Source organism: Excalfactoria chinensis, chromosome 3 (assembly GCF_039878825.1).
Source record: "Excalfactoria chinensis isolate bCotChi1 chromosome 3, bCotChi1.hap2, whole genome shotgun sequence".
NCBI classification, from domain to species: Eukaryota; Metazoa; Chordata; class Aves; order Galliformes; family Phasianidae; genus Excalfactoria; species Excalfactoria chinensis.
In genome coordinates, this window is record NC_092827.1 from 22,062,506 (window position 1) to 22,089,543 (window position 27,038).

The 27,038-nt window shown below is 38.6% G+C and overlaps 1 protein-coding gene across 3 annotated transcripts; it reads left to right on the forward strand.

Moving 5' to 3' along the window:
* GFRAL (GDNF family receptor alpha like) lies at positions 1 to 26,405 on the forward strand. 3 transcript variants are annotated; one of them, XM_072332754.1, is made up of 10 exons: positions 1 to 182; positions 3,840 to 3,974; positions 10,749 to 10,901; positions 11,604 to 12,032; positions 12,722 to 12,778; positions 13,413 to 13,737; positions 16,252 to 16,511; positions 18,312 to 18,407; positions 23,629 to 23,710; positions 24,685 to 26,405. In XM_072332754.1, exons 1-10 carry the CDS (start codon positions 161 to 163, stop codon positions 24,770 to 24,772), a joined length of 1,647 nt encoding a protein of 548 aa, XP_072188855.1. In that variant the 5' UTR covers positions 1 to 160; the 3' UTR covers positions 24,773 to 26,405. The 3 variants fall into 3 exon arrangements, with proteins under 3 accessions (XP_072188855.1, XP_072188856.1, XP_072188854.1); XM_072332755.1 differs by having other exon boundaries at positions 25,383 to 25,419; XM_072332753.1 differs by lacking the exon at positions 23,629 to 23,710.
* Positions 26,406 to 27,038: the final 633 nt, after the last annotated feature.

Genomic DNA, 27,038 nt, shown 5'->3' on the forward strand with positions numbered 1-27,038 from the left:
TGCCGGGGTCCCGGCCCCGCTCCCCCGCGTCCCTCCCCGCGCCTTCCTCGGGGGCCGCGCCGGGCCGGACGGGCGCTGTCCCCACTCCGGGTGCTGAAGGGGCGGTGCCTCACGGCACCTGCCGTTGCTCGGCGCGAAGCTGCACCGCCTGCGGCCGGCCATGGACGCGCTGCCCTGCCTCGGTAAGTGCGCGGGCGGTGGGGGGATGCGGCGCCGCCAGGAGTACTCTTCCTTTGGCGAGACGCTAGGGTGAACAGGCACCTGGAGGTGGCTCGTACCGGTGTGTGATATCCAGGCCCTGTGGCTTGGACTTCTTCATCCTGGCCCACAAACTAGGCTGAGCCAGAGGTAAGGCAGGGAAACACCGCCAGCACTGATGATAAGTTGACAGCTGGTGAGGAGATCTACAAATGGGATGTTTTTTTGTAAATAAACAGGCACTTGTTTGCTAATGGGATAGTGTTCAGTGCTGGCAGTGTTATATAGGTAATTATTGACATATTCCCCCTTGAGAGTGAATTGATAAAAATAGGAAAAAGCTGGTAGAAAAAGAACTGGTAGAAGTGAGTACGAGACAAGTTTTCTTTTTATTTCTTCTTTCCTCTTTTCCTACTCTGTACTTTTCTTATACATACTGCTCCTCTTGTTACCATCTCACTACTCAAAACTTCCACTCCACTGTTAAAACATTCCATAGCAAGTTCTACCTAGGATTTTACTAGAATAAAGCTGTCCCTTTTCACATTTGTAGCCCTGACAACAACTACTGTTTGCTTTTCTCCTTTGGAGTTTGCTATCTTTCTACACTTGCTGCTGGATAAGAAGACGCAGCTCGAGAAATCTGAGTTTCCTGTTCATTATTATCTAGCAGATAATTATTCACCAGTCTTGGAAGAAAGATCATACTTCCCCTGTGCCTTTGTTGCTAATTTAGACAATAACAATATCCATTTTCCCCCTTTTTCTTTAGACATAAAGTTTTTAAAATAAATAAATAAAATAAAAATAAAAATAAAAAATCAACTTTACACTTGTGCAAAGAGATAACCGTAGAAGTCTAAATGTTAGTGCCTTTGTGTCAAACTACATCATTTTAAAGCTTTTAGCTCAAAGTGTCTTTTAGATGCCCTGAACTTTCCTAATAGCAAACCAGTTTTGAGTAATCCAAACCAGAGTAAGTAAATAAAGAGAGTGATTAAAGTAAAGGCTATCAGTTCATGTAATTGTGCTTAAACTGGAGTATATTGGATCCTAAAATCATAGGCCAGTCTGCTTCGTGTCGACTTGACACTGAATGCCCTCTGTGTGTTGCTGAGGAAATAAAAGATCGTAATATATCATTAGATCCCATTGCATCAGTACCTAAAGCTTATTTAAATGCTCACCTAGCAAAGCATCCTTTCTTAAAATGTTCCTGGATATATAGTTTTTCAGTGCCTTACAAACACAAACCATTTTCACCTGTACAGGACTATACCATATAGCTACTTTTTCTGTCATCTCAATAAGCAGTGAGTAACTTCACATTTCAGAAGAATTCTTTACAACCAATCCTGGGAGCTGCATTTTGTGGCAATGAGCCAAAAAATTATTTCTTTGCATGGGCCAGTTCAACATTTTTCAGCACTCACTGCAGAAGTTCCTTCTATCAGTCTGCGGCTGACTAAGAGAAGCAGCCTACATGAGTGTTTGAGGCTTAAAATGATTGATCTCACAATCAGCTCAACATAGATCTGAGAAATGGGAGGATTATGGACAAGTAGGAAAGGATAAGCACTAGCTTCACTTCTTATGATGAGTGCACATGGCCTCTTCTGTTTCTCTGCAGCACACTAAATGCTATTGCACCTATTAAATATAATGTACTAAATGTCACAGCATCCTTATCAATGTGTCTCAGGGATGTGTCCCCTACAGTAGTATCATTATATAAAGTTAAACATCATTTACAGAAGGGATAGCATCACCTCTAAATAGCAGGAGCTCTATGAAATTACTAAGATCTATATTTGGTTTCTTGTTTCTCAAAAGCATCATTTGAAACACTTAATTTCTCATAATAATAGCTTGTCAAGTACAGAGAGAATAGTTCATCCCTCCTGCAGTTCATGTGTAAGGATTTAAAGACAGATGGAAACTCCTCAAATTCCACATGAACTTGACTGAACGTCATAAAAAGTGGCATTGCCCAAAGAGATGGCAATCAAAGAAAATTTCCAGCACATGTTCAGCAGCTAGTTTGATAAAACCTTAAATAAGTGTCTGAAACTTAATTTTACATCAAATATACATGGTTACAAATTAGAGGTTGTGTTACCATGGAAATGCTGATGAAAGGACTAACCCCCAACTGGTTTGTCTCCTTATAGCAAAGCAATCTTATTTTCTATAGATAAGCCAGAGGTGGTCCTGAGTTAAAATTCTTTACCTTAAAAATGTTGTATCAGTCTTTTATAAGTTCTAGAACTTTCTAATGCAATCAACACTGCCTTTAGGTTCAGTGCACTCAGGGAAATAGATAAAGAGGCAAACATGGGGATTGCTTTCAAGATGATGATTTGCAAAATAAAATCAAAGATACTGAATAGAAGTCTATTATCTAACACTTGTAGAACTGTCAGATCTCTTGTATGTTCTATTCATTGGAATTCCTGTGTAGCCTGCAGTTTCATGAAATTTCAATCAAATAAAGTGATACATCCTCTGAATGTCATACTCAATCTTCCTTTCTGTATTTTATTGTGGCCCTCAGAACTCCAGTCATTTCTATATATCTGTAGACAGATGTCATGTCTAGCTATGGCTAATGTCATAATACTGGAGTAAAAACAATATGAAATAAGCCACACTGAAACTTTGAAAATTCTGAATTTTTCAGCTGTAAAACTGAGGAAAATCTTTGTTCTAATAATATAATCATAGAAGCATAGAATCACTCAGGTTGGAAAAGGCCTTAAAGATCATTGAATCCAACCACAATCCAATCATACTACCCTAACTAACAACCCTCTGCTAAATCATGTTCTTGAGCATGACGTCCAAACTGTTTTTAAACACATCTAGGGATGGTGACTCAACCATCTGCCTGGGAGCCTATTGCAGTGCTTGACAACCTTTTCTGTAAAGAAGTGTTTCCTGGTCTCCAACCTAAACTTACCCTGGCACAACTTGAGGCCATTTCCCCTCATCCTGTCACCAGTGAGAAGAAACCAACCCCGCTCTTGCTGTAAGCACCCTTCAGATATTGGAAGAGAGCAATAAGGTCTCCCCTCAACCTCCTCTTCCCCAGACTAAATAGTCCCAGTTGATTCAGTCTGTCTTCATAGGTCATATTGTCCAAGCCCTTCACAAGCTTTGTTGCCCTTCTTTGGACCTGCTCCAGCACCTCCACATTCCTTCTGTACTGATGTGCCCAAAACTGAACACAGTACTCAAGGTGAGGCCTAACCAATGCTGAGTACAGGGGCAGGATGACTTCCCTAGTCCTGCTCACCACACCATTACTGATACAAGCCAGGATACCATTGGCCTTCTTGGCCACCTGGGCACACTGCTGGCTCATATTCAGCCAACTGTCCATCAGTACACCAAGATCTCTTTCCATCAGGGGGCATTCAACCACAGTACCTGGCCCTATTGAAACTCATACAGTTAAGCTTGGCTCATCAATTCAGACTATCCAAGTCCCTCTGTAGTGCCCTTCTCACCCAGTAAAAAAGTAAATTATTAGATCATTTTAATCTACAGATAAAATACAGTAAATTGTATTGTTCTAATCTAAGTTCCAGTGAGAAAAGACATTACTTGTGTTTAGTAGTCATTATATTCTGTTTTTACAGTGCTTCTCATGTACTTCACAAGTACATGTACTGCCCAGACTACTGATTGCCTACGCTTCAGTAAGCAATGTATGAATGTCGCAAATGGGTGTGAGAGTGTCTGGACGATGGTTGAAGATATCTGCAGTATTTCAGGTAATTCTTTATGGTACATACTTTGTCATTTTGAATAGCTGAGTTGTTGTACTTTCATAGTGTGCCATAATATTGATGTGGTAAATGACTGAAATCAGTGACATTCCAAAGAGCAAATGGTAGCAGCAGACAGGTGATATTTGAAATCCTTGACTATGGCCAATACTATGTATCTTAACTAACAGTGATAATGTCCCTTAAATAAGATGGTAAATGCAATGTCAGAGTCTGAGCCAACTCAGCAAATCTGAATTCAGGGGAAATTATTTTCCTGTGTGATTATGATAAATGTTTTCCAGCATGCAACTGGAATAAGATTTCAGCCTTTTTCTCTGTAATTCAGAGTTGATTTCATGCCATAACCAAAACAGTGGGGTAGTCTGCTAGAGTAATTTTTAATACTGTATTACAATAAGAAGCAAATTAAATAAAGCATTCCTCAAAGAAAGTTGTGATATAGGAAGGTATATTGACTTTTTTCAGTGAAAATAGTACCTATATGTCTGAGTGATTCACTTCCAGGGAGTGACGGTACACTAAATTGCGGGTTATGAATGTGACTAATGCTCCTTGAATTGTTTAACACATTCTTACATAAAAGAAAGCAGATCAGTCTCTCTCTTTCTTTACTGCAATTTCAGTGTTTGGTGCATCATTTCCAACATCTCCAAGCAAAATATGATTATGTTCTGAGTGGGACAAGAGCAGGCATATGTCTGACCTAAAACTCATCTTAATCTCGGATGTAGAAAATGTTGCTTTCTCCAGAAACCTATTATCTTCTTGAACAAACCATGTAAATGTCCTTGGGTATCAGTCACCACCTCTCCCTTTTTTTGTAATCTAAATTTTTATGTAAAGGTTTAAAGAGCTCACCATTAAATATTAAGTATTCACTTACTAGATTATGTGAATACAGAAGGGAGAAAAAGAGTGGTGGTACAGCATGGCAGCTTCATTAAGATGAGCTAGTAATGTTTCTTCTGTGTACTGATAAATGTCAAGAGTCTTGATCCACCAAAAGCTATGTCAGTACACATATATAAAATGGTCCAGGGACTATTTTCTGGCCCTGAATTCAACTGTTACGGGACAGATGGACCCCCCATACAGCTAAATATTGTGCCGAATGAAAAAAAAAAAAAAAAAAAAAAAAAAGCCTCTCAGGAGAGATTCTAGACCATAGAATCATAGAATCACCAAGGTTGGAAACGACCTCTATGATCTTCTAGTCCAATCATCCACTTACCAGCAATATTTCCCCAGTAAAACAAATCCCTTATTTTAATGGAATCATAGAATGAATCAGAGAATCATAGAATGGCCTGGGTTGAAAAGGACCATAATGACCATCTAGTTTCAATCCCCCTGCTGTATTCAGGGTCATCAACCACTAGACCAGGTTGCCCAGAACCACACCCAGTGTGACCCTGAATGCCTCCAGGGATGGGGCATCCTCAACCTCCCTGGGCAACCAGTTCCAGTGCTACACCACCCTCTGTGTGAAAAACATCCTCCTAAAGGAACACCTGCAGGGACAGTGACTTAGCCACCTCCCAGAGCAGCCCATTCCAGTGAGAAGAAATTTTTCCTAACATCCAACCTGAATCTCCCCTAGCACAACCTGATTCCATTCCCTCTCATCCTATCACTGTTTATGTGGGAGAAGAGGCTGGCCCCACCTTGCCACAACCTCCTTTCAGATAGTTGTAAAGATCTATAAGGTTTCCCCTGTACCTCTTATTTTCCAGACTAAACAATCCCAGTTCTCTCAGCTGCTCCATGTAGGACTTGTGTTCAAGACTTCACAGCTTCGTTGCCCTTATGCTATGTTGTCCATGCTATCTTCACCATGTTGCTGACTCAGTCCATTCCAGGTACCATACTAAAATGCAGCAATCCAGACACAGACACTTGCCATTAGCATAGTCCATGCCTTGGTCTTATTCATAGATTCAGCCAAAAGGATTTACATATTTAATTGCCATTTCTAGCAACTTAATTCTATAGGGCAGTTTCTTGATCACTGGGAATCACCAAAGTATTTAAATCTCATCATGGAAATGCTCCTTCTCCTTATATTGACACAGCTTGAACAAAACCAGCCACATCCTGATGCCACAATCTGTTTAGAGCTTCAAATGCAGCAGAATTCATGAAATGAACATCCCTCTGTTTGTTGTGGCTTCAGAGGCCCCCCTCATGCTTGGTCTGTGTAAGATGCCAGGCCAAAGACGACACTCTCTGACTTCACACCTGCAGTGTGAGCTACTTGAATGATCCCGCTGCCAGATTTGTTGCAGAGATTTGCACCCAGGTGTCCCAGGTCACAGGCATTATTTAAAATAATTAGAGCAGCAAGTCATCTGTTAATTCCTTCTTAGTGTGTCCTGTTCCAGATACACATCTGCTTTGCACAGAACGGCCAAGGACAGAGTAAATGAAAAATACATGATATCCTAATGGCTACAACAGTCCCCAGAGGAACTGGGTTTCAGCTTGTGCTCTGTTGAGTTTTTAAATATTTTATGTGCATTTTCAAAAATTGGTATTTGAAGAAAAGTGTTGGAATATGCTGTACTTTCAGGATCAAGACAGTGAGCTAAAGATGAACTGTCTAGACCCGAACCTCTTCCTCAAATTAGAAGATGAATTTGCATCTTTCACATGACTCACAAAGGCATTAGCACCAAGGTTACTTGACCTAAAGGTCAGGATTTGCACTGTAGCTTTCATCACAGCCAGGTGAGGTGAATCAGCATGATCAGTTCTCTGGAATCCCCTTCAGAATTTTTGCATGTTCCCATGTTATGCTATTTCCCTCGCTTATTCTCCTGTGTACTTATTCACTGATATTGATGGCATATAACTGGGCCAGAGAACCCTTCTGAAAATAAACTCTTCCCGTGATTGCTTGTTTTGTTTTGCATTTGTATATTTCCTTAGGATAATGGCTTTTGGCAAGGACTCTTTGATATTGCAGAACACTCAAATTATGTCTAGGACAAATTATTCTAAATGTGGTTATTATGTGCCATGACCTCAGAGGGTGTGAACCCAAAGTCAGACACTGATGGTATCTCTAAGAGAGCCCACTGGAACAGCAACAGAAAACTTAAATAACAACATTATTACTGGGAACATTATACGACCTGTCAAAAGTACTCCACTTGTGCAAGAGAAAATAGTGGCTGAGCTGTGTGAATGGAAAGAGTCTCTTCAGTGTTGAGCACAAGCATGTTAGTTAGAGACAATAGGCAATGGGGTAAATGCTGCTTTTACTAGGTTCTTTATGAAAACCTAACTACAAATGATTATAATGCTCCTGTTCTGTGTTACAAGTTCAGCAGTTCAGTCACTCAGGAGACAACCTCCAAGTTAAATGCATGCATTATCATGACCTCCATCTTTTGCTCTCAAGAGCAGGACTGGGGACACTCAACCTAAGTGACTTCTTCCTCAGTCACTCTGTCCATCTCTGCTTCTCTACTACAAAAGCTTTTTCAGAATCTCAATTCATAGTCTTCTGAGACAAACCCTTCTTCTATTGTCTTTTCTTTTGTGTTACTGTGAAAAAAAAAGGGGATCAAAATGTCCATGAGTCAGTTTCCAAGTCAGGATGGAAAAGATTAAAATATTCAATTTTGATATTGAAAATTTTGAATCCAAAATCTTCGCTTTGAAAATACCAAAAATGTTTCAGCATTGCAGAATGAAGATTTTTAAGGTTTGTTTGATGTAGTTTTTTTTTTTCTTTTATTTCTCTGAAGAAAAAGAATAAAATAGACAATTCTAAGCATACTTGTTTACTGAGTTTACTTTTGTTAGACTAAACGGAATCACTGAGGCTGGAAAGGTTCTCTGCAGATTTAGGGCAAGATCCTTGGTCAAGTAGGGCTTGTTATAAGATGTCTTCCAGGAGTGTGTCCAATTGAATTTTTGATATTTCCAAACAGGGAGCTCCACAACCTTCCTGAGCAACCCCTTCTGTCTGACCACTCCTACAGTAAAAACAGTTTTTTCCTGATCTTTAAATGGAGTTTTTTGCACTTCTCTTTGTGCCTTTTGTTCTGTCACTAAGTTGGTCCTGTCTGATTCATCTTCCTTTCAGGTATTTATTTGCATGAAGTGTACAGTCAGTACACCCCTGGGCTTTGCTAAACACTCCCATCTCTCTCAGACTCTCTTCATGAAGCTCCAATCCCTTGATCGTATTTGTGGCACTTTGCAGGACACGCTTGAGTATGCCCATGTCCCTCCTACATTTAGGAGTCCAGTACAGGGAACACAGTACTTCACACGTGGTTCACCAGTGCTAGAGGGGAAAAACTCATACTTTCCACTGCAGTCTTTTGACGCAGTTACCACTGAGATGACTGGATCGCTGACCGTGCAAGAAGAGAGATTATCACCCTGGAACTGTAAGCTTCTGTTTTGTCATGCTTTTATCTGTGCTCACGTGTACATAAATTATGTACACATAAGTAAATCAGACAATGAGGAATGGCTGCCAAGCATGAGGTCAGAGAACATTTTTTTGTAAATGCCTTGGTAGCATTTGTATAAGCTAAAATTTATTACCTAGAACTAATGAATGATAAAGCGAAATAATTGAAAACCAGCAATAAAATATTTTCTGCTGTTCATCACAGCTGAATCAACAGAGTGTACAAACAGACCAGTGCTGATAATAGGTTATTTCTACACAGCTTTCAAGAGGCCAGGCAAGGGGTAAATCTGATATGCTTCCTGATTCTGTTAATGGTCTTTCTAAGTTCATAGCCCTACAACCTACGTCCCATGCAGTAATTCAGCAGCGTTTGTAGGACACAGAGACAGAAGTGTGGCTGGTGCCATGAAGGTGGGTGAGCTAAGAAGTGAGGCTGGGAAGCCTGCATGGAATATAATGTGATTTGAGTTTCTTTTCTTCTTATCTCTTCCTGGCTCCACCCTGGAAGTGTCCTTAAACCCATGAGGAAAACAGTCGTAAATTTTGTAAATTAACAACTTTTTACACAAGCTGGTATTTGCTGTTCTTTATCCACAACTGAAATTTGTCTTCCTGAAGTTGTATCCTGAAATTCTTTTATTATTCCTTTCTCATTTCACAGAATAGAATGTCCTCCCACTTGCCTCAACATGTCTCCATAGTCCCCATGTCACCATGTACTCCTTATCATTACTGTCAGAGAGTGTCCCATGTCCACACCCTTCCATATATCCTATTAGACCTCCTTAGAGTTCCTTGGCTACAAGGAAGAGAAAGAAACATGAGAGATAAAGGCCAGGGCTATTCTCTACATCATAGAATCATAGACTCACAGAATCATAGAATCATAATCACAGTCTGGTTTGAGTTAGAAGGGACCTTAAAGCCCCTCCATTTCCAACTGCCTGCCATGGGCAGGGTTGCTGCTCACTATATTAGACTGCCCAGGGCCCATCAAACCTGGCCTTGAAAGCCTCTAGGGATGGGGCTTACACTGCTGCTAAATGTGGAGAAGGCAAGTTGATATAGGATGGAGATATCAAGGCAAGCTAAGGCACCATGACTTTACTGAGACAAGAGATGAAGTGGAAGTGGAGGCTGGGAGGTAATCTGTGATAGACTGCAACATCCCCTTGGAGCAGTGCACATCTTCATGGATCCCCAAACCCTCCTTAGTCTGTAATGGTAAATGGAGAAAGTGTGGTGCAGGCACTATTTGAAAAAGGATTCAGGGGTGGTAGGATGGGGACATGCACTATTGTGAAGTTAATTCTCATTCCTTCAGGCTCTCCTTCCTCTTGTGCTCTTTCATCTCACTGCTTTCCACTGCCATTCATGTCGGCAACCTGTAAATGACATTAAAGCTGTAATCACATTACAGTTGTCAGCAGCCCTGGTGACAGAAGGCACCACTCACCTGGAAAGCAGCAAGGCAGGCAGCCAGGCACCACTGCTGACAGAGCACAGACAGGAGCTATAAGCAGTTTGTAGGTTAAAACAGATCTTCGTGCTGCCCCATGACCAGTCTGAATCTCGTGAGCCCTATATATGTATGCCTTACCCTACATATGGCAAAATAACTAATATGCATGAAGCAAAGAGAGGGGAATGTGCTGATCCGGGGAGCTGTGTGCCTGCTTTCACAAGGCAGAACATGGATTTCACATTATAAAACCTTTTAAAAAATGGTAATAAATTGTTTCCTGTGTAACTTTCTTAACCAACTTGAAACTTTCACAGGCATTAATGAATGCACTTGTAAAACCATTTAGTCTGTAAAGCAGAGGGCTAACTGATTTATTTTGACTCATGCTCCTGAGTGGCCTCAGATCCCAGCTATGCTCCTCCCCTATTCCCCTCCCCTGCAGGTATTTCTATCATCAAGCTCCAGCACAGTGATATGTGCTGGCTTACCTCACTGTGAACATGGTCCCTTAAATGAACTCCTCTTTAAGCCAAAAGTGCACTAATTCTGTTCAATTCCCATCAAAAGTAATCATTTTAACATTTTATGTACCTTGGAAAAGCGAGCAGAAACAGATATTCTGGCAGCAGGTCAAGCCGAATAAAAGAAGGCAATATTGTACCCACATCTTCATTACATTGCTCTGAATATTATTTAAAATTTGTAAATTATGTCAGGTTTTCAAGGAAAACGAGGTTTGAGCCATCTTCTTGTGGCAAAACATATTATTTTTGTGCTTCAATTGAATTGCTTTATGTAACCATATCCCTTAAGCGTTCATAAGCATTAACAGCATTATAATTTTAACTGTGTGTTCCAGGTAATAGATGCAAGGCAGAAGATGCAATTGGCTGTAATAGAATCATCCAGGCACTGGCTGACAAATATCCAGGATTCAAAAACTGTGTCTGCACTCCAGATGGTCCCTGCAGCATCACAGCTACACTCAGGAATCGATGCAGTGTTGACAAAGGTAGTAGTTAAATGGGAAATGTTAATTGTGAAGAAGAAAAAAATATAACTCTGTAACCCTCACTTTAACTAGATTCAGGTTTATTTGTGTATTTCTCAAACCTTATAATTCACACCCCCTCGATTTAGTTGTGTTTTGTCTTTTCTATGATATTAACACTTCATTGTGCACATGAAAGCAATGCTTTAAAATAAATAAAATTAGCAAGAGGCATGTGAGGAATTCAAATGGTTTTGCAAACCCTTCTTCACTGCATCTACGTGGTGTGGGGAACACTAAGACTGCCTTCACAATTAGCTTTACAATAAAGCTGTAATTAATACACAGAAAGATTCCTTTTTAGAATTCCACTGTAATCAAGGGGCCCAGTTCCTTCTAGTTTATTTTGCATTGTTCTGAGAACTGGAAAATCTGTTTTTGTAACTGAGAAATACTTGGTGCTCGTCAGGCTGGCAGCTCCACACCCAATTTAATGATTAGTAAATCTGACATGAGAGCAGTAAAATCATCTGGAGAACAAGTCTGGAAAGTAAGCACTGCTCTGATTCATCTGATCTATCACTCTTTGCTGACATCAATGAGTGTATATCACACACACACTAGTAGAATATGTCTTTATTCCAGAGGAAATAATAACATCCCGACCTGAAACTTCTATTCAATATGTGGTTTGTTTTTTCTTTTGTTTACCTGTTTGCACAGAGTATTTGGAAAGTTCCTCAAGATCTGATGCTGAGCTGAGTCTTAGGCATCACATGAAGCCCCAAAGCCAAAGACACCCCAATGAATCAGAAAAGGACTGCAACATTGCGAAAAGATTCTGTCAAGAGGATCCGTACTGTTCTTCAGTGTATAAGAGCTTCCAGCGAGCATGCAGGGCAGAGGCAGCAAAATGTAGTGTGGGCAGCCAGGAATGTATGTCAGCATGGAATGAACTGAGAAAAACAGTGCTGGGAGAGTGCAAGTGCTCAGAGCCACTTCAAAGGAGATGCCTTAAAATATGGAAAAGAATATTTAGCAACCCTTGTTTGCAATACTCTCAAGGGAACCAAGATTCAGTAGCTAGTGAAAATGGTGATGAAGATGATGATGATGGTGATGATCATGATAAAAATCAGGACACTGACACAGGTTGGTGCTATTGCAGGAATCAGAACCCTTTCACATAGGGAGCATGTCTGTGAAAAAAAATAAGATAAAAACCTTCTTAAACCATTGCAGTTTACTATTGGAAACAGGATAGTTTTAAGAGGCTTATTTAGATGCAAATGAATAATCTGAAAGCAAAATGAAAGCCTGAGTGAAAACACTATTTTCCTTCACTGGTAACTCCTGACCCTAATCAGCCTCTTTTAGCATTACACTAAAGCTAAAAAAAAAATAACCAACCAAACAAAAAACAAACAAGTTTTCTAAAAACAAGAATTCTCTTCCTGCACTGACTTCATACTACAACAGGGCTTCTGAGTTTTAAAATGGTGTGTACACAGACTAATATGTTAAGGTCACCGGCCTTATTTATTCACAATAACCCTGATTTTATTCTGAGCCGAGCATCTCTACAAACTCCCCTTCATTTCACAGCATGTATAATTATGTATCAACGGCCATTAAATCTATGAATATATGTAACAGTGCTGTTAGAGTTTGTTAAAAGCTGGCAAATACTGACTAATCACTGAGCTGAGCTATTTTATTCTTGTTTATTTTTACTACTAGCACTATTTCAGCAAAACAGCCAATGCTTTAAAGTTGAAAACTAAGCTAAGACATGGTTTATCTCCACTGCTCATATGTATATCCATATATTTCTGTTTTAGACAACATTAGTTTGGAAACCAAGTTACAATGGAGTTTATCATCTCTTTCCAAGCAAGGTATGAATTTATTTCTGTATCCTAGTAACCCGTTCTAGCTCTGTTCTTGAATAATGTGCATTGTATCTCCAGAATAAAATGAATAGTTTTCATTCAGATTAATGAAGATCAAGGAGTCAGTAGAACCCTGATATTTTAGTTAAACTACTGGATAGATGAGAATCCACAAATGATAGGTAACAGTCCTGTTTCTGTTATATTTATAGAAGCAAAACTTACCCCATAACCCTTTTAGGGCTAGAAATAGCTATATAGTTTTGGAAGGCTCAGAGCACAGCCTGAACTAGATTTAAAACACTTGCACTGAAGATGTCAGCATTTTTAAGTATCCATTAGTCAGTAGCTCCTGGAAGCTATTGAATACTCTGAAGATATTTCTATCTCGCCATTTTTCACTTTCTTCTTCCTCACTTATCTGGTAGGGCAGGAACTTACAAGGGGGTTGTATGAGAAAGACAAGCAGTGGAAGGGTTGAAAATGAGGACAACAAAATGAGCTTAGGAGAGGCAATGGCTTGGAGCTTTGGAAAGTCTAACTTGTTTTTAAAGGTAATAATGCAGGCAGGCTGACTACCAATCATGATGTGAAAAAGGTTTTTTTGTGGTTTCATTTTTAAAATCATTATTCTTTTTAGCATATACAGCAAACAGATCCTGTTTGGATGTGAACATGGACTGTGTTGAAGATGAAGTATGTAACAAACAGTTGTCCCTGTACCTCAAGGTCTGTTCAAATAAGAAGTGCAACATGGAAGAATGCCAGGCAGCCATGAGGTTCTTCTATCACAACATGCCTTTTGAAGTTGCCCAAATGATGACATTTTGTGATTGCATCCAGCCTGATGAATCCTGCCACAGTGCCAAAGAACTTCTTCATGGCAAGCCCTGTGCAATTACTTCATCTCCACTCCCGTCATGTCTAAGAGTAATTCACATGTGTGAGGAAAATGAATCATGCAGGTAAGTAGAATAAAGATTTCTTTTCCTAATCTCGCCCAGTTGTGTGCCTGTGAATAATGATTTGATCAAATAATTTTTGTACTTCTCATCTATAGCAAAATGATTTTCAGCACTGCATAAATTCTGTATCATGTCTTGTGTTTGACATTTCAAAAAGTCATACTTTACAGATACAAACAGCAAAGAATTGCCACCTTTAATCTTTGATCTTTACATCTTAGTTATCAGTTTTAGAACACAGTTTTCTCACACCACCTCCCCACCAAGTGCTTTTCACCCCTTTGACTTACTCTTGCATGATAACTATAGGCATCTAGAGACACAAACTCTCTTCACACAAACTCAAATAGAAGGGGCCTTTAAATCATCTAGTGTAAGAACTGCATTGAATATTTAAAATATTTAGAGGAATCAGATGTAGGCAGAGAACATTTTACTAGGCTATACATAGCACATTATTAGGTTTGATTAGGATAATTTACCCAATTACCCAGTCAAAAAGTTAGGTTATCTATCCCTTGGCACAGACAGCAATTCTTTGAAGTCTAGTCTGAAAAGAGTCTACAAAGCAGCAGGATCCACTTGGACATCTATCATAGATGTCTGCACTGAATCTGGTAATTCAATAAGTAACCCCACAAGCAAACCACAAACATTCATTTTCAGACAGGTCTTGGATCATCAGTGGCCTTTTCTTCTGCCTGTTTCATGACTCTTAACACCATTTTGGCTGGACAAACTATTCTGTGAGGTATTTTCATTACCACTTTCTTCAGATAACACCTGCCAGTCTGCTCCTTTGCCCCCTATCAGTTTACACAAACTATGCAGCAGACTGGGAGAAGTTTGTTTGGTTAAAATAATTACCTCTTCCACCTTAGCATCTCACCCTTTGGATCCAATTGCTGTGTGACTGTCTTGGCCCTTCATAAAACTTTCATATTCTTTTATTCTCAGATATACATGGAAAAAAAAAAAAAAAAAAGCTGCCCTGAAACATGTACAGGCCTCCAAAGTCATGAAGAGGAACACAGTTTTCAGATTTTATTTTAGAAAACATGCAACAGGATTAGCCCATATTCACATTTCTATTTAATTGACACCATTTGGGGATGGTCAATTGGCTCACATCGATTTTCACTGTAGTCACTGATTCTCTTGTGGGTTACATATCAATTTCACCTCAAAGCTGTGTTTAATTTTACTCTGAGTAAGCAAAGCAGGAGACCGAGAGACACTTTCTGTTCAGTGCAGGCCACTCAGATTGACGTCAGTGGGAAATGCCCTTTTTATGTCAGGAAGAATTGGGCTACAAGTGTAAGTCTGTGCATGTGCATGTGCGCACATGCAATGCCATAATGGACACTTGCTGAATTATCCATTATTTTGGAAGCATTAATGTTTCCTGGCACTGACAAGAAGTGGACATAATTAGCAAAATTATTCTGTGAATTACAGCAAGCCGTATCTATAAATCTGAAGGTGGACAAAAATAATTCCATTAGCACAGAGGTGGCATCTGCTTTGAAGCCTTTGCTGGTGTCATGAAAATATTTACAATAAGGTACTAGCTGGACTTACAGCTTATAAGTAAGTCCACATTTTTCTATGTGACTTGCTTTCAACAATTACACAATATCAATATTAAATTAATAGTCTAATGTCATGACTAATGAAAGAATATTTTAAGATACTACAGTACACGACACAACAGTTTACCCCTCTTGTCTGCTAAGATTTAATGTAAGTAATAAACTGGTTTCCAGTCAATATCTACAGATTACTTAATTAATCTTTAATTAGATTTCTTTTTGGTTATTACAAAAAGCACTAAATATTAATTTTGTTCTACTCTAAGAGCAAATATACTAAAATAATTTAAATCTATAGAGCTGAGAAACAATTCTTCACATAACTTCTCTTCACTGTCAATTAATTTTAAGGGCAAATACTTGCAATGAAATTCTTTCTCCAGATCCTTGGACATTTTATATCTTGTTAGCATTCTGTCTGGAATTTTTGGTTGGTTGGCTGGCTTTTAGCACTGCATGCAGATTATTTTATTTCAATTAAATTCAGTATTTATTCTTCTTATCATCTTGCCTGACAATCTATCTATCTAATCCCTTAGAAAGGCGCCTCTTCTGTTTTCATGGTGGTGATTGGCTTTATCCCTCTGCCTACATTTCATCCTTGAGGGTCTGGGACTACTGGCATTCATAATGATTTTTGCTGGACATTTGGAAAGAACACACAGGTGCTGATTTGGGATACAGTTGATTGTTTCCAAAAACTTTCTGAGTAATGCTGTTATTTTAAGTTACAAATTTGCAGTTTCACTGAAACCAAGAAGGTACAAATCAGAGCAGAATTTATGCCACCTATTGCTGAATATTTTGATTTTTAAGGCTTACACGGCACTTTGAGAATGCACTCTCTTTTTATGATCATCCTTAACTATCTTTTTGTGAAATCAGTTTCAAAACCATTACCGTACACTTCTTTTTCTGGCAGGAAAAAATACAAAACTTTTTGGGCCAAATGTTGGAGACACGTCACCAAAGAATGCTATGATGATGAAGCTTGTCTTGAAACTTTAATCAAAGACGACATGCCCTGTTCTGCAACTGCTGATTGCAAAGCAGCCTACATCAGCAACTGGGGCACAGTGCTGCGTGTAGAATGCACCTGTCAGAATTCACCACCAGCAGAACAGTCGCTGTGCAAGCTCTTCCATCACATGCTTCACAGCACATCCTGCTTCAGTCAGTTACGTGAGTAACAGATGATACTTTAAAGAATAATTAATTTAAAATCTTAAATTAAAATGCTAACTTGCAGCAAATCTTAACTATATCTCTGCTAAAATACCATGGATTTTGCCAAGATTCATATCTGCAGATTTTTAATCCAAATTGAAACACAAATTGCATGTGCCAGTTGTTTTCTCTGGTTGTGGGCAATATTTTATACCAGTAATATATTGGCTACAAGCCTCACCACACTAATTTTCCAACTGGAATAACAATAAAAAAAACAGTTTTGGGGGTGAATAATATTATGCAGATTAGAAAAGCTTCAGAGCCTTTCTGTCACTAACTTAATATTGTACTGTGGCACATCATTAGAACAGTCAATATGGTACATATTTGGTACATAGAACATAATATGCATTATGTTTTTATGTTTTTCTTTCTTTCCTTTTCTTCTTGGAGTCTAAATATTAGCCTACCTAAAACTGTAACTTGGCTAACACACATTTAGGAAATGATTTAATAAATGTTAACCTTACAAATGATTGGTATCTTAGACACAGTTTAACTTTGTTGTGAAGCTTCATAAAAAGAATTAATGATCTGCTACCTTCACGTAGTTACTTAACAGTAATGAGAAAGAATACAAACCTAAACTGAGAGTTCTCTAACTTTAACTTCTGAGCACAGATCTTGTGTTAGAAACTTGGACACAAAAGGCAATGCAATAAATTCTGCTTTTTTCAGGAGAAGAATTAATTTGTTTTTCTATACAGTGGCACAGAATGATGCAGGCCAGGATGTACTAAATATAAAACTCCTTGCTAAGACCTTCTTTAGGACTCAATCGTTAGTGCAATGAATGGCAACAAGCAAGAGAATATCAGTGTTTTCATGTGGGTCAGGAGAGTGCATTTGAAGCAATCCCCCTGTTTGTCCTCACATACTGTGCCATGAGTTACATCCCAGAGTGGTTCAGGAGAAGCTGAACTGGACTAACACAGCCTAAAACTGAAGCTGAATATTCACCTATTGCATCAGCTCCTGGCCATGCCATCTGCGAACCAGACCTAAGACCTGACTACCCAAAACACATAACGTGGCACTCATTACACGAGCTTGCTAATGCATCTATATGTAATTATATATTCATATGGTAGCCTGGGAGAAGTTATTATTTCCATAGATTTCAGTGAAAAGGAATGATGATGTCATAGTTCCATCCAACTGACTTTTAAAAACAAAGTAACTGCAGAAGTGCTGCACTTAAGCTTAGACAATCAGTACAATCAGACAATTCAGCCTGACAGAAGTTTAAAACTGCAATAGCAGCTCCTCTGACAAAGTAATTCCATAACACTGTTAGATCTGAGACTGTGCTGGCAATGAGTTTGCTGATGAACATTATTTATTTGTTTGTTTGCTCCATGGCTGCATCTAATGGTCCAAACTAACTCTGTTAGTTATTCTTTACATAGCAAGAAAAAAAAGATGATTATCATATTAGAATAATCAAATAATTGCTTATCAGGTTTTGCCATTCAATGAAGCAGTCTCAGAATAAAAGTATTTTTGTGACATGAACTTCCCTAAGGTAACTGATATTAAAGAGCAGAAGGAAGCTTGCTTGTTCCTGTGGTGCAATGAATATCCTGCTAGTCAATCAAAAGCTGGGTATCCAAAGGCTTTGGCTAAGTAAAGGATTGGCATTATAGCTGCCTTTCTAAATTCTGAGGCTCTTATCAAAACACCAAGTAATAATACTTATTTACATTATTATTTAAAAGTAATCATTTAAATTAATACGTTTCCAATCTTCAGGTCAAATTTCAGTTACAAAAGGTTTTCATTGGATGAATACAGAAATACCAGGAGAAAAGCTTTCCAGAACACAGCTGCATTCATCTTCAATTGATGGTAAGTTTGAGCAAATCACTTTGTGATTTTAATAGAAGCACTATTGAAATTTCCCTTGTGTTACAGAGATGACTAAAGATTACCTCCCTTGAGTGGGTTCAGGAAGGTGAACTTTACCTGTTCCACTCTCATTCAACATTACTTGGAAAAATCTTTCTACTTGCTTTCTTTATATAACCACAAAATAAAGATAATGAGGCTGCACCAATTACTTTGATAACTGGTTTTGATATAGATAGTTCACAATCACTATATTACAACTGGGGACAATTATACTATTAAGCCCACCATAGTCTGACTCTCCATACAGTCATTACAAAGCAGTAGAATTGTAGAATCACAGAATTTCCTAAGTTGGAAAGGACCCATAAGGATCATCAAGTCCAACTCATATAGAATCAATAGTAATATGTAAAATAATTGATTAGCTTTGATGTCACGCCTGCTTCTCTCCTAACTTTCTTGACTTTTTGTGCCATACTAGTTACAGTGAAACTAGAAAGATGCAGTAGTTGATCTGAGAAGGGTGCTGCATTACACTCCATCAGCTATTATCTTCTCATGCAACAGCAGGGCCTGCAATTGTGGATCATGGTATCTCATGGGTTGAAAAACAACATCTGCTTTTCTTTCTATGCATTTACAGTAAGCAACTAAGTGACATAAAAGATATTGATTTAATAAACACAAATAGTGTCTGTAATGAGAAACTCTTGTTTTACCTTGCATAGAGCAGACTGCAGTAATCTAGGTATTACTACAAATTAGTTCCTTTTTTACAAGAAATGTTCACACTGAACACCTTTAACAGTGAAAAAATAATTCAAGCTTCACATACAGTACAAAATAAAGGATATTTCACCAAGTCCACCCTTCAGCTTTTGCTGAATTGGCCAACCTGGGAAGTATAAATATAGACTGGTAGGAACAGGATTGCTGAGGCAAATGTCATGAATAATTGAGCATTCCACTGTAACTTTAGCATAAAAATTCTTTGCTGTATCCTGGAAGTGTTGACTTTTTTTTGCCAACTACAGGGGGATCCTGAATCTCCAGCTGGCTGGAACTAGACTTTAGAGGTTAAATAATGAATGTTGCAATGGAAGAGATCCTCCTGTTAGTGAGAAAATGTAAAATGTGAGCTATGTCACCCCAGTGACCAGTTCTAACTGCAGACCCCTTTACTGGGTAGAATGCAATGTGTATTTCCCTCAAAGAATTAGATAAATGTTTGCAAAGCTCAGGCTGCACCCAGTTAATTCTGCTCCTGCTGAAACACTTTCCAAAAACCCATCCTTGAACTCTAACAGAATTTTGGATGGCCTTAGAAAAATAAAAAGAATGCTGATCAGCCTGAAAGATAAAATAAAATATTCCTCTTATTGAAGCTGTCATGTGCACTAGCTGGGAACTCTCTAAGCGATATATGTCTCATAGGAAGCCAGGTCAAGAAGAAGAATCTGATTTCAGGATATCTACCTGATGATAAAAACCATATTGCAAATTATTTCATAAATCCCACTGTCAAAAATCTATCCCTGTACCCTGAATGTATATGCTAGTAAATGAGTATTACTCTGTCTGCAAAGGGAGTTATCGTCTTTACAAAGTATTTATCTTTATTGAAATCAAATCCCAAGAAGAATCCCATGGTGCAGATGCAAAATGGTTAAGTTGTCAAATACAGACTTTTGAGTGTCTGAAGATGTTAAAGAATATTTTCTGAACTCAGAATGCTGGAGATAACACTTGCCTATGTGTTGTCCATGGCTCAAAATCTCAGAAGAATTCTTAACTTGCATGAAATACAAAGATCTTTCACAAATTCAAATTAATGTCTGTCTGTAGATGAGCGAGCTAAGAAAGAAACTCAGTCTTTCTTCAACTATCCCTTAATTCTTTATCTCAAAAAAGTTTCTGCCCAAAAAACAGTTCAAAAAACTTTTCTGTTTCACACAGTAGTACTGCGCATCTTCCGATAATTGAATAATTTCTAATAAAAGGAGTGCTTCATAGTAAATAATAAATATAGGCATATATAGAAACATATGTGCAAATGAATATGACCCTCTTTGTTGGGAATTAAGTCAGACTTGGGTATAAGCAAAGATGCTTTGGTGTGAATGCAGTAGCCAGATATCTTGGGTCTGACGTAATTGAAATGCACAACTCCATAATCAAGAGGTAACCATGTGCTGTGGACAAACTGCCCTTGGTGACTGTACAAGTGCTCATTCCTAGCCTGTAATAAAATTCAACTTATTCCATCTCTTACCGAGAGAAGGAGAATAGCATGCATAAAATATTGCTGCAGAGAAACTGCTACATAATGTAGAGGCAATGGTAATATTTTACAGCCTGGCATGGCATATGTCAATGACCCTAGCCTCCTAAATTAGGTTGTGATATTTGAAAACAGACTTAGATGTCTAAAGTACTTTGGCAACTATTGGCCACGTGGCATAAGAGTGAAGATAGAGGTCACCCTTGCTCTGTAAAAGGGCTCTGTTTAGCTCAGTGAGATCAGCCACACAAGAAACTGGCTTGTCCCGGGAATATCGAACCACAAGATATCTCAAGAAGAAGGTATAAAGATGAAGTCCTCTGCCTCTCGTCCTTTGGTTTGCCATGTAAAAACAGGCCTGTTTAAAAGTCTTAACAGGATTTTCACTTGCTCACATACCCAGGAGGATACATGACAACCTGTGGGTTGAAATGTCCCAGTTAACACAGTGTGATGTAGGCAGAGGCCTGATTATTTTCAAAGTTGATGAGACTGCTTCTGGAAGCTTAAATGAGGCCAGAGTCTTGGGTCATAGTACAAAAAACAGATGACAAAAGCTCTCCAAACTTCAAAAAATGCTGTTATTACCCACACAGTTATCCACCTTCAGCCTTGTTTTGAATTAATCCTATGCAAATCATCTCCATGATTTTGCAGATTCAAATAATTTAAAAGATTGCTTCCTACACTTTAATTTGAAAAATGAATCATGCATGAAGATAAGCATTCACATTCATCAGGGTAGAGCTTTGGAGCTGGAGCATTTTTTGAATGGAAACAAAAAACTAGGAAAATACAACTCTTCTCTGGTTCTTGTGAGATACAGTAAAATTGGGCATGACCCAAGACTCTTGGAATTAATCTTATTTTCCTCCTAAATTGTAGAGTTATCAGATATTTTCTACTGAGTAGTTTTGCTGTGCTGAGAATCTAGATAAACATGCAATTGGCGGGTTTTATCTATAATTATACTGGATGCTGTGAGAACTGAGATTAGTTCCTCTCCAGCAACACTAATTTGTAAGGTATGAAACACTGTCAGTCTCATTGTTTTATAAATGTAGAAGAAAGCCTGCAATGGCCTGCAGGTAGCCAATAAACCTTAGAGCACCAGCCAGAGTTAATTTGTCTAATGAATATTCACAGTTCTCTCACTACATATACATGTAGATTTACACAGGTGACTGATCCTACTAATTGTTTCAGCTGATGAGCCCACGGCTGTCCTCTACTAAACTTCATCACTGCAGCATCTGTGTTTCTATACAGGCAGGTCTTACTAGCACTACAGTTGTGTTTCTGCGGTTTGTTGCCTCTCAGTCTTCACAGGACACAGATATTTGCATCCCTTTCCCCATCCAGTCAGATAACTCAAACAAGGTCTCTTCTTTTGCACCTCAGTCAGCTGAAGAGAAGCAGTAAGGCAGACAGCTGCTTCTTAGAACCCAGTCATGATGTGACCTATGTACACTGCATTTTTTATTTGCTATCCTGCCAAGAGTAGGAAAGTGTTTGAACTTTTAATAATGTTTTTAATCATTGTGATGTCTGCTGTCCAGTGAAATGTGAACAGGGCAACAGCATGAGAGCTAAAGTTGTTTACAGACCCACAACTACAAATGGGCTTAATTTCAGTCAGTGTTTTTGTTATTTGTTTAGGGTATTGGTTTTTAAGCTTTAAGCCATTGCTAAGATCATACTCAGATGAGAAAAATGGATTCACACAGACCATCATGTCATACAGGAATTTACATGTGTATTCTGGTAGTTTTCATGGATGGGATTTGGGATGAACAGAGCCAAGATTTCATATCTATATTTCCTAACTCCCCTATCAGTGTTTCACATTTTGAGACCTGGATGGAGACAGATTAACAGTGAAAATTAACATAAAGCATTCCTTGCATTTTTAGACAAGCAGGATGCCTATCAAGAAACACACACCCTACAACATTTTTAAGGGAAGATAAATAGGCACATTCAAGTATTTAGAAAACAAAGAATATATAAAATGAAAATATAAAATGAAGAATTATCACTTCAGCCACAAAACTCTGCCCTCTCCCAGCTTTACAAATTCCCACGCTTCTCAGAAGGCAAGAGAAAATATATGGCTTTTAGCATGATCTCATCATGAACATCTTGCAATAGGCAAGTAGAAGGGTCCCATTTTCATTCCTGTGCCTCTTAATTTGGGTTCTTTTGTTCTTGAACCTCTGCACATCTTGATGGCATGTTCTGGGCTTATGCTTCCATCTGAGCCAAATATTTTCCCTTCAGAATGTTTGATCAAAAGTGATACATTCACTCTATCAGGAAAACCAAGTTTCCCCTCTTTCGAAAAACAAAAGTTGAAACAATTCCCAGTTTTTCAGCAGTCAGAATTTTTAGCACATAAGCTGCCTAAGTGACTTCTTGGTGAGAAGCCTAAGAGAAAGAGGAAACTCCATGGGCACGGGGCCCAGAAACACAATGTTAGATCCCATTTTACATTAATTTGATTCTAGACTGAGTATTGCTTCACACTGCAATTATGGTAATATGTGAAAAAGTAAAAGAGGCCAAGCAGATATTTAAGAGCCAGATCTCCCCCAATACATCGAATAAAGCTGACATCTTAAAATCAACAGGGAAAATACTCCAAAACACAAATCAGAATAACAAGCTGTTGCAGTTTCCCTGGGGTAGAGTAAAAGGTAGTGCTACACATGTGAAGTGCTTTTGGAGCTGGTATTTACTAGAAGTCTGAAAATGATTTTGCACCAGCTGGTGAAGAAGGAGTAATTCCCACCATTGGCATTCCACCTCCTTTTAATTACCGGCGTCAGAACTGATTGCTAATTTAGCGTGCAAATGTATATGTTCCAATTCAGACCTCAAACCTGATTCTTGTCACTGAAGAATGTTTCTTGTCTGCTTTCTGGTTTTGGCTTGTAGGTGAAACAGTCTACATTATTGCCTATTCCTCCTGCATAGTTCTCATCCTAGGAATAGTCCTGTTGACTCTCCTAAAGATCAGGTAATTCGATAGGAGTATTAATCTTTGGTTCTAGGAAATTGGAAAAGCAGAAAATAAAATGTTTTGATTTAGTTGAAAGTTGGCACTGTGGCTGTCTTTAAAAACAGTCCAGCATGTCCCAGCGATGGAAATAACTGACATTGCGGGTGTCAGCGGGAAGATGTGAAATACGATGCATATCTACAATGCCCTCCATTCATACGGAGATCTCAGGCTTTAGGAGGCTTCATTTCCTGTCCCATGGCAGGGGAAGGTGAAATCTGAATTCGAAAATTCTGCAAGGCTACCTTCCTAGCCCTATAGAAGGCAGAGGAAGTGCAGAAAGGAAATGAGAACATTCAGCATTATAACATATTTAGAAACAGAACTGTGAATGCTGCTATTGTAGTTAATATTCTTGCCAAATACCATTTTTGCTGATAGGATTCTGTAAACATTCCCACACACAGTATGAAAAGCTGCCCGTATGCCAGTGCTTGGTAAGAAAACAGAAATGTGCATTCACTTAATCAAATGAACATGGCCTTTTCTTAAATGATACATTTTCTTGGACCAAATTAAATGGCCAGATTTCAAGAATTACACTGTCAGATGATAGGTAACAGAACATGATGTAGCAGGAGCTATATATAGTGGGGGGGATATTGAGTCGAATTTCATTATTAAATTCAGAGGCAGATCAAAGAGGAATCGTGCAGAAAAATGCAAAAGGCAATTCAAGGATATATGGGCACAGAGGCCTTCTCTTTAGGTTTGCAGTTACAGGAATATCAGCATATAAATAAAACTCAGATTTAAAGAATACAGGGGATGGAAGAAAGAACAGCACATTAATAATGGTGAAGGGAATTACTTTATACCACAGAGTTCATCATGAAAAGAGCAGAATTTTGCCACTGATTTCAATTAAGCCAAAGTTCAAACCAAAAGCCATATAGTTTATAGCTTAATACATGCACATTCTTTGTTTTCAGAGACTGCAGAACAAAACACGAGTCAAGAAGTCCCTCGCCAGATCATTCTTCTGAAACATTTATGGTCCATTATAAAAGTCACAGATGAACTACTTTGTTGCTTATGCTTTTTAAGGCTACTCTTGAAAGCCAGCCTGTTGTACATATGCGGTAATAAAATATATATTAGAAAACTTACTATAAATTACGGTATTTTGTAGTTGTGCATACAGAAGATTTTTCTATTTATTAACACATTAAAACTTTCACAAGCTTGAAAAAAAGAAACATATTTTTGTGTAGATTCACAGATCTGTCCTGAGCTATACATTCACTATATCCTCAGACTCACATGACTGATATTAATGCCATATCAGCGTGAGTCTCGCTTTGCAACAAACTGCAAGTGGGGCAAACTGTGGGAGCCACCCTATGGACGTGAATTCATCAGGCGAAAGGAAAAAAGTCCACTCAGAGACATTTCAGAGAGCAGTTAGAAAGCATATATGTGGGAGTTTAGTTCTCTAGGTTCCCTCCATGTACCCAGTGGGATATCTATGAGGCAGGTGTCCTGCAGTTTCATTGTGGAGCACTCAGTGAGGTAGAGGGAGATCAGGATTACAGCACCTGTCAGAGTGAAGAGGAATTTAATTGGGTGTCTGGGCGGGTGTTTTGACCAGTATGTTGTTGTTGAAACCAGTTATTCCTTTCCTTCCAAGATGCTTCATAAAGAAATGAGAGAACTTCGGCAGTCTGAAAACAACAATTTTAGAAAACATTCTATGATCTGAATTCCCAATGGCAAAAACATTTGTTGGGGGACAGAGTGAAATGCCTGTTTCTTGAGAGATCAGGTACAACCTCTCTCTTCATCTCTGTTTCATATTAATTGTCTCTAGGCCATACTTGAAGTGCCTAATTCTCGTTGTGCACTTGTACTGGGAGTCCTGATCCCTAACACACCGTTCTGGATTCCACTTTGTGGCAATGAGTTCTAGATTTCTGCCTGTAGCTGAGTTGTTTCACTAGATTTAAGCTTCTGTTTATTAGAAGTTGGTTGTCTGTTGTGTTTTTCTAACATTCAGGTTCTGGTCAGCACAAGGTAACAGACTAGCATTTCTTGTATTGCTATCGCAAGCAGTGTATGTCTTACCTTTTCATCATAACATCCACCAAATTTTCTAATTAGTTTATACTAAGATGTTAGGAACTCTTCATATGTGTGCTTAGACACAAACTCTCACACACAGGAGCATGTAAAATCTTAAGCTGGGGTAAGCATGTGACTTACTCTGAAAGACCGCAAGATACTGAGTGGATACTGTGTATGTACTATATATGTACTGTGTACTTGTGGAATTTTATGGGCATTAGGACTAACTTTAATGCTTAAAGGATATTTCCTCCATTACAATACGTAACATGTGCTTGTATCACAATTCCTTTGATTTATATTTCATAGTGGCACTGTATTCTGTCAATTGTATGTAGACATTAACTATTAAATAAAGGAATCTCTGCTGTGATAATCTGTATTCAGGTATCATGATTAGACTCTAGCTACTTCTTGAACAAAGAAGCACTGTGCAGCACAGCACCAACTACACAAATATAGATCAGTCAGCATTTTTTGAAGAGCAGTACCCCCAGTTTTGCCACTTTTGTCCCAGATATGATTAGGAAACACCCAACAATATAATGTGCCCCATAGATTAGCTTCATTACAGAATTACCTAGAAAGACAGAATCACAGGGGCTGGAGATCATTTAGGCCAAACCCATGTTTAAAGCAGGTTCCCTATAAGCGGTTGCACAGGAAAGCATGTGAGTGGATCCAGAAGAAGTATTACCTTTTCTAACAGCCTCCCTTTCATTGGAGCTGGGACACTGCACAGTAAATAAATAAAGAACAACCAGGTGAGAGAGAAAGCATAAATTTTAGTCTTATGCTCATTTGAAACAGGGAATACTGAATCCCAGTTTTTGTTTTCAATATTGTTTATGCTGTTTATCTAAAGATTGCTTCAAATTAAATGTAAAGAGTCTTTGAGACATATCCAGGACTTGGTTCCTTTTGCAGTGGTGAAGATACAAAGCTTAAAATTCAAATCACCATTTCTCTTGTCGTGCCATAGTGAGTCTTGAATTCTCCAAAAGGAAGATTTTCTTCAGCCACCGCACTTGCTTGTGATGTGAGAGAATTTGCTTTTTAGAAGGATAACCTACTAACACAACTGATGGATGCAAGCAGGACCATCACCACCACAGTGTGGTGCCTTAAGAATGAACACCATTTTGTTCTTTTAAAAAATTACCATGGCAGTCTTTTACTGTTGGATTCAAGCTGATGAAGCCAAATGTCTGCAGCTCAGGTT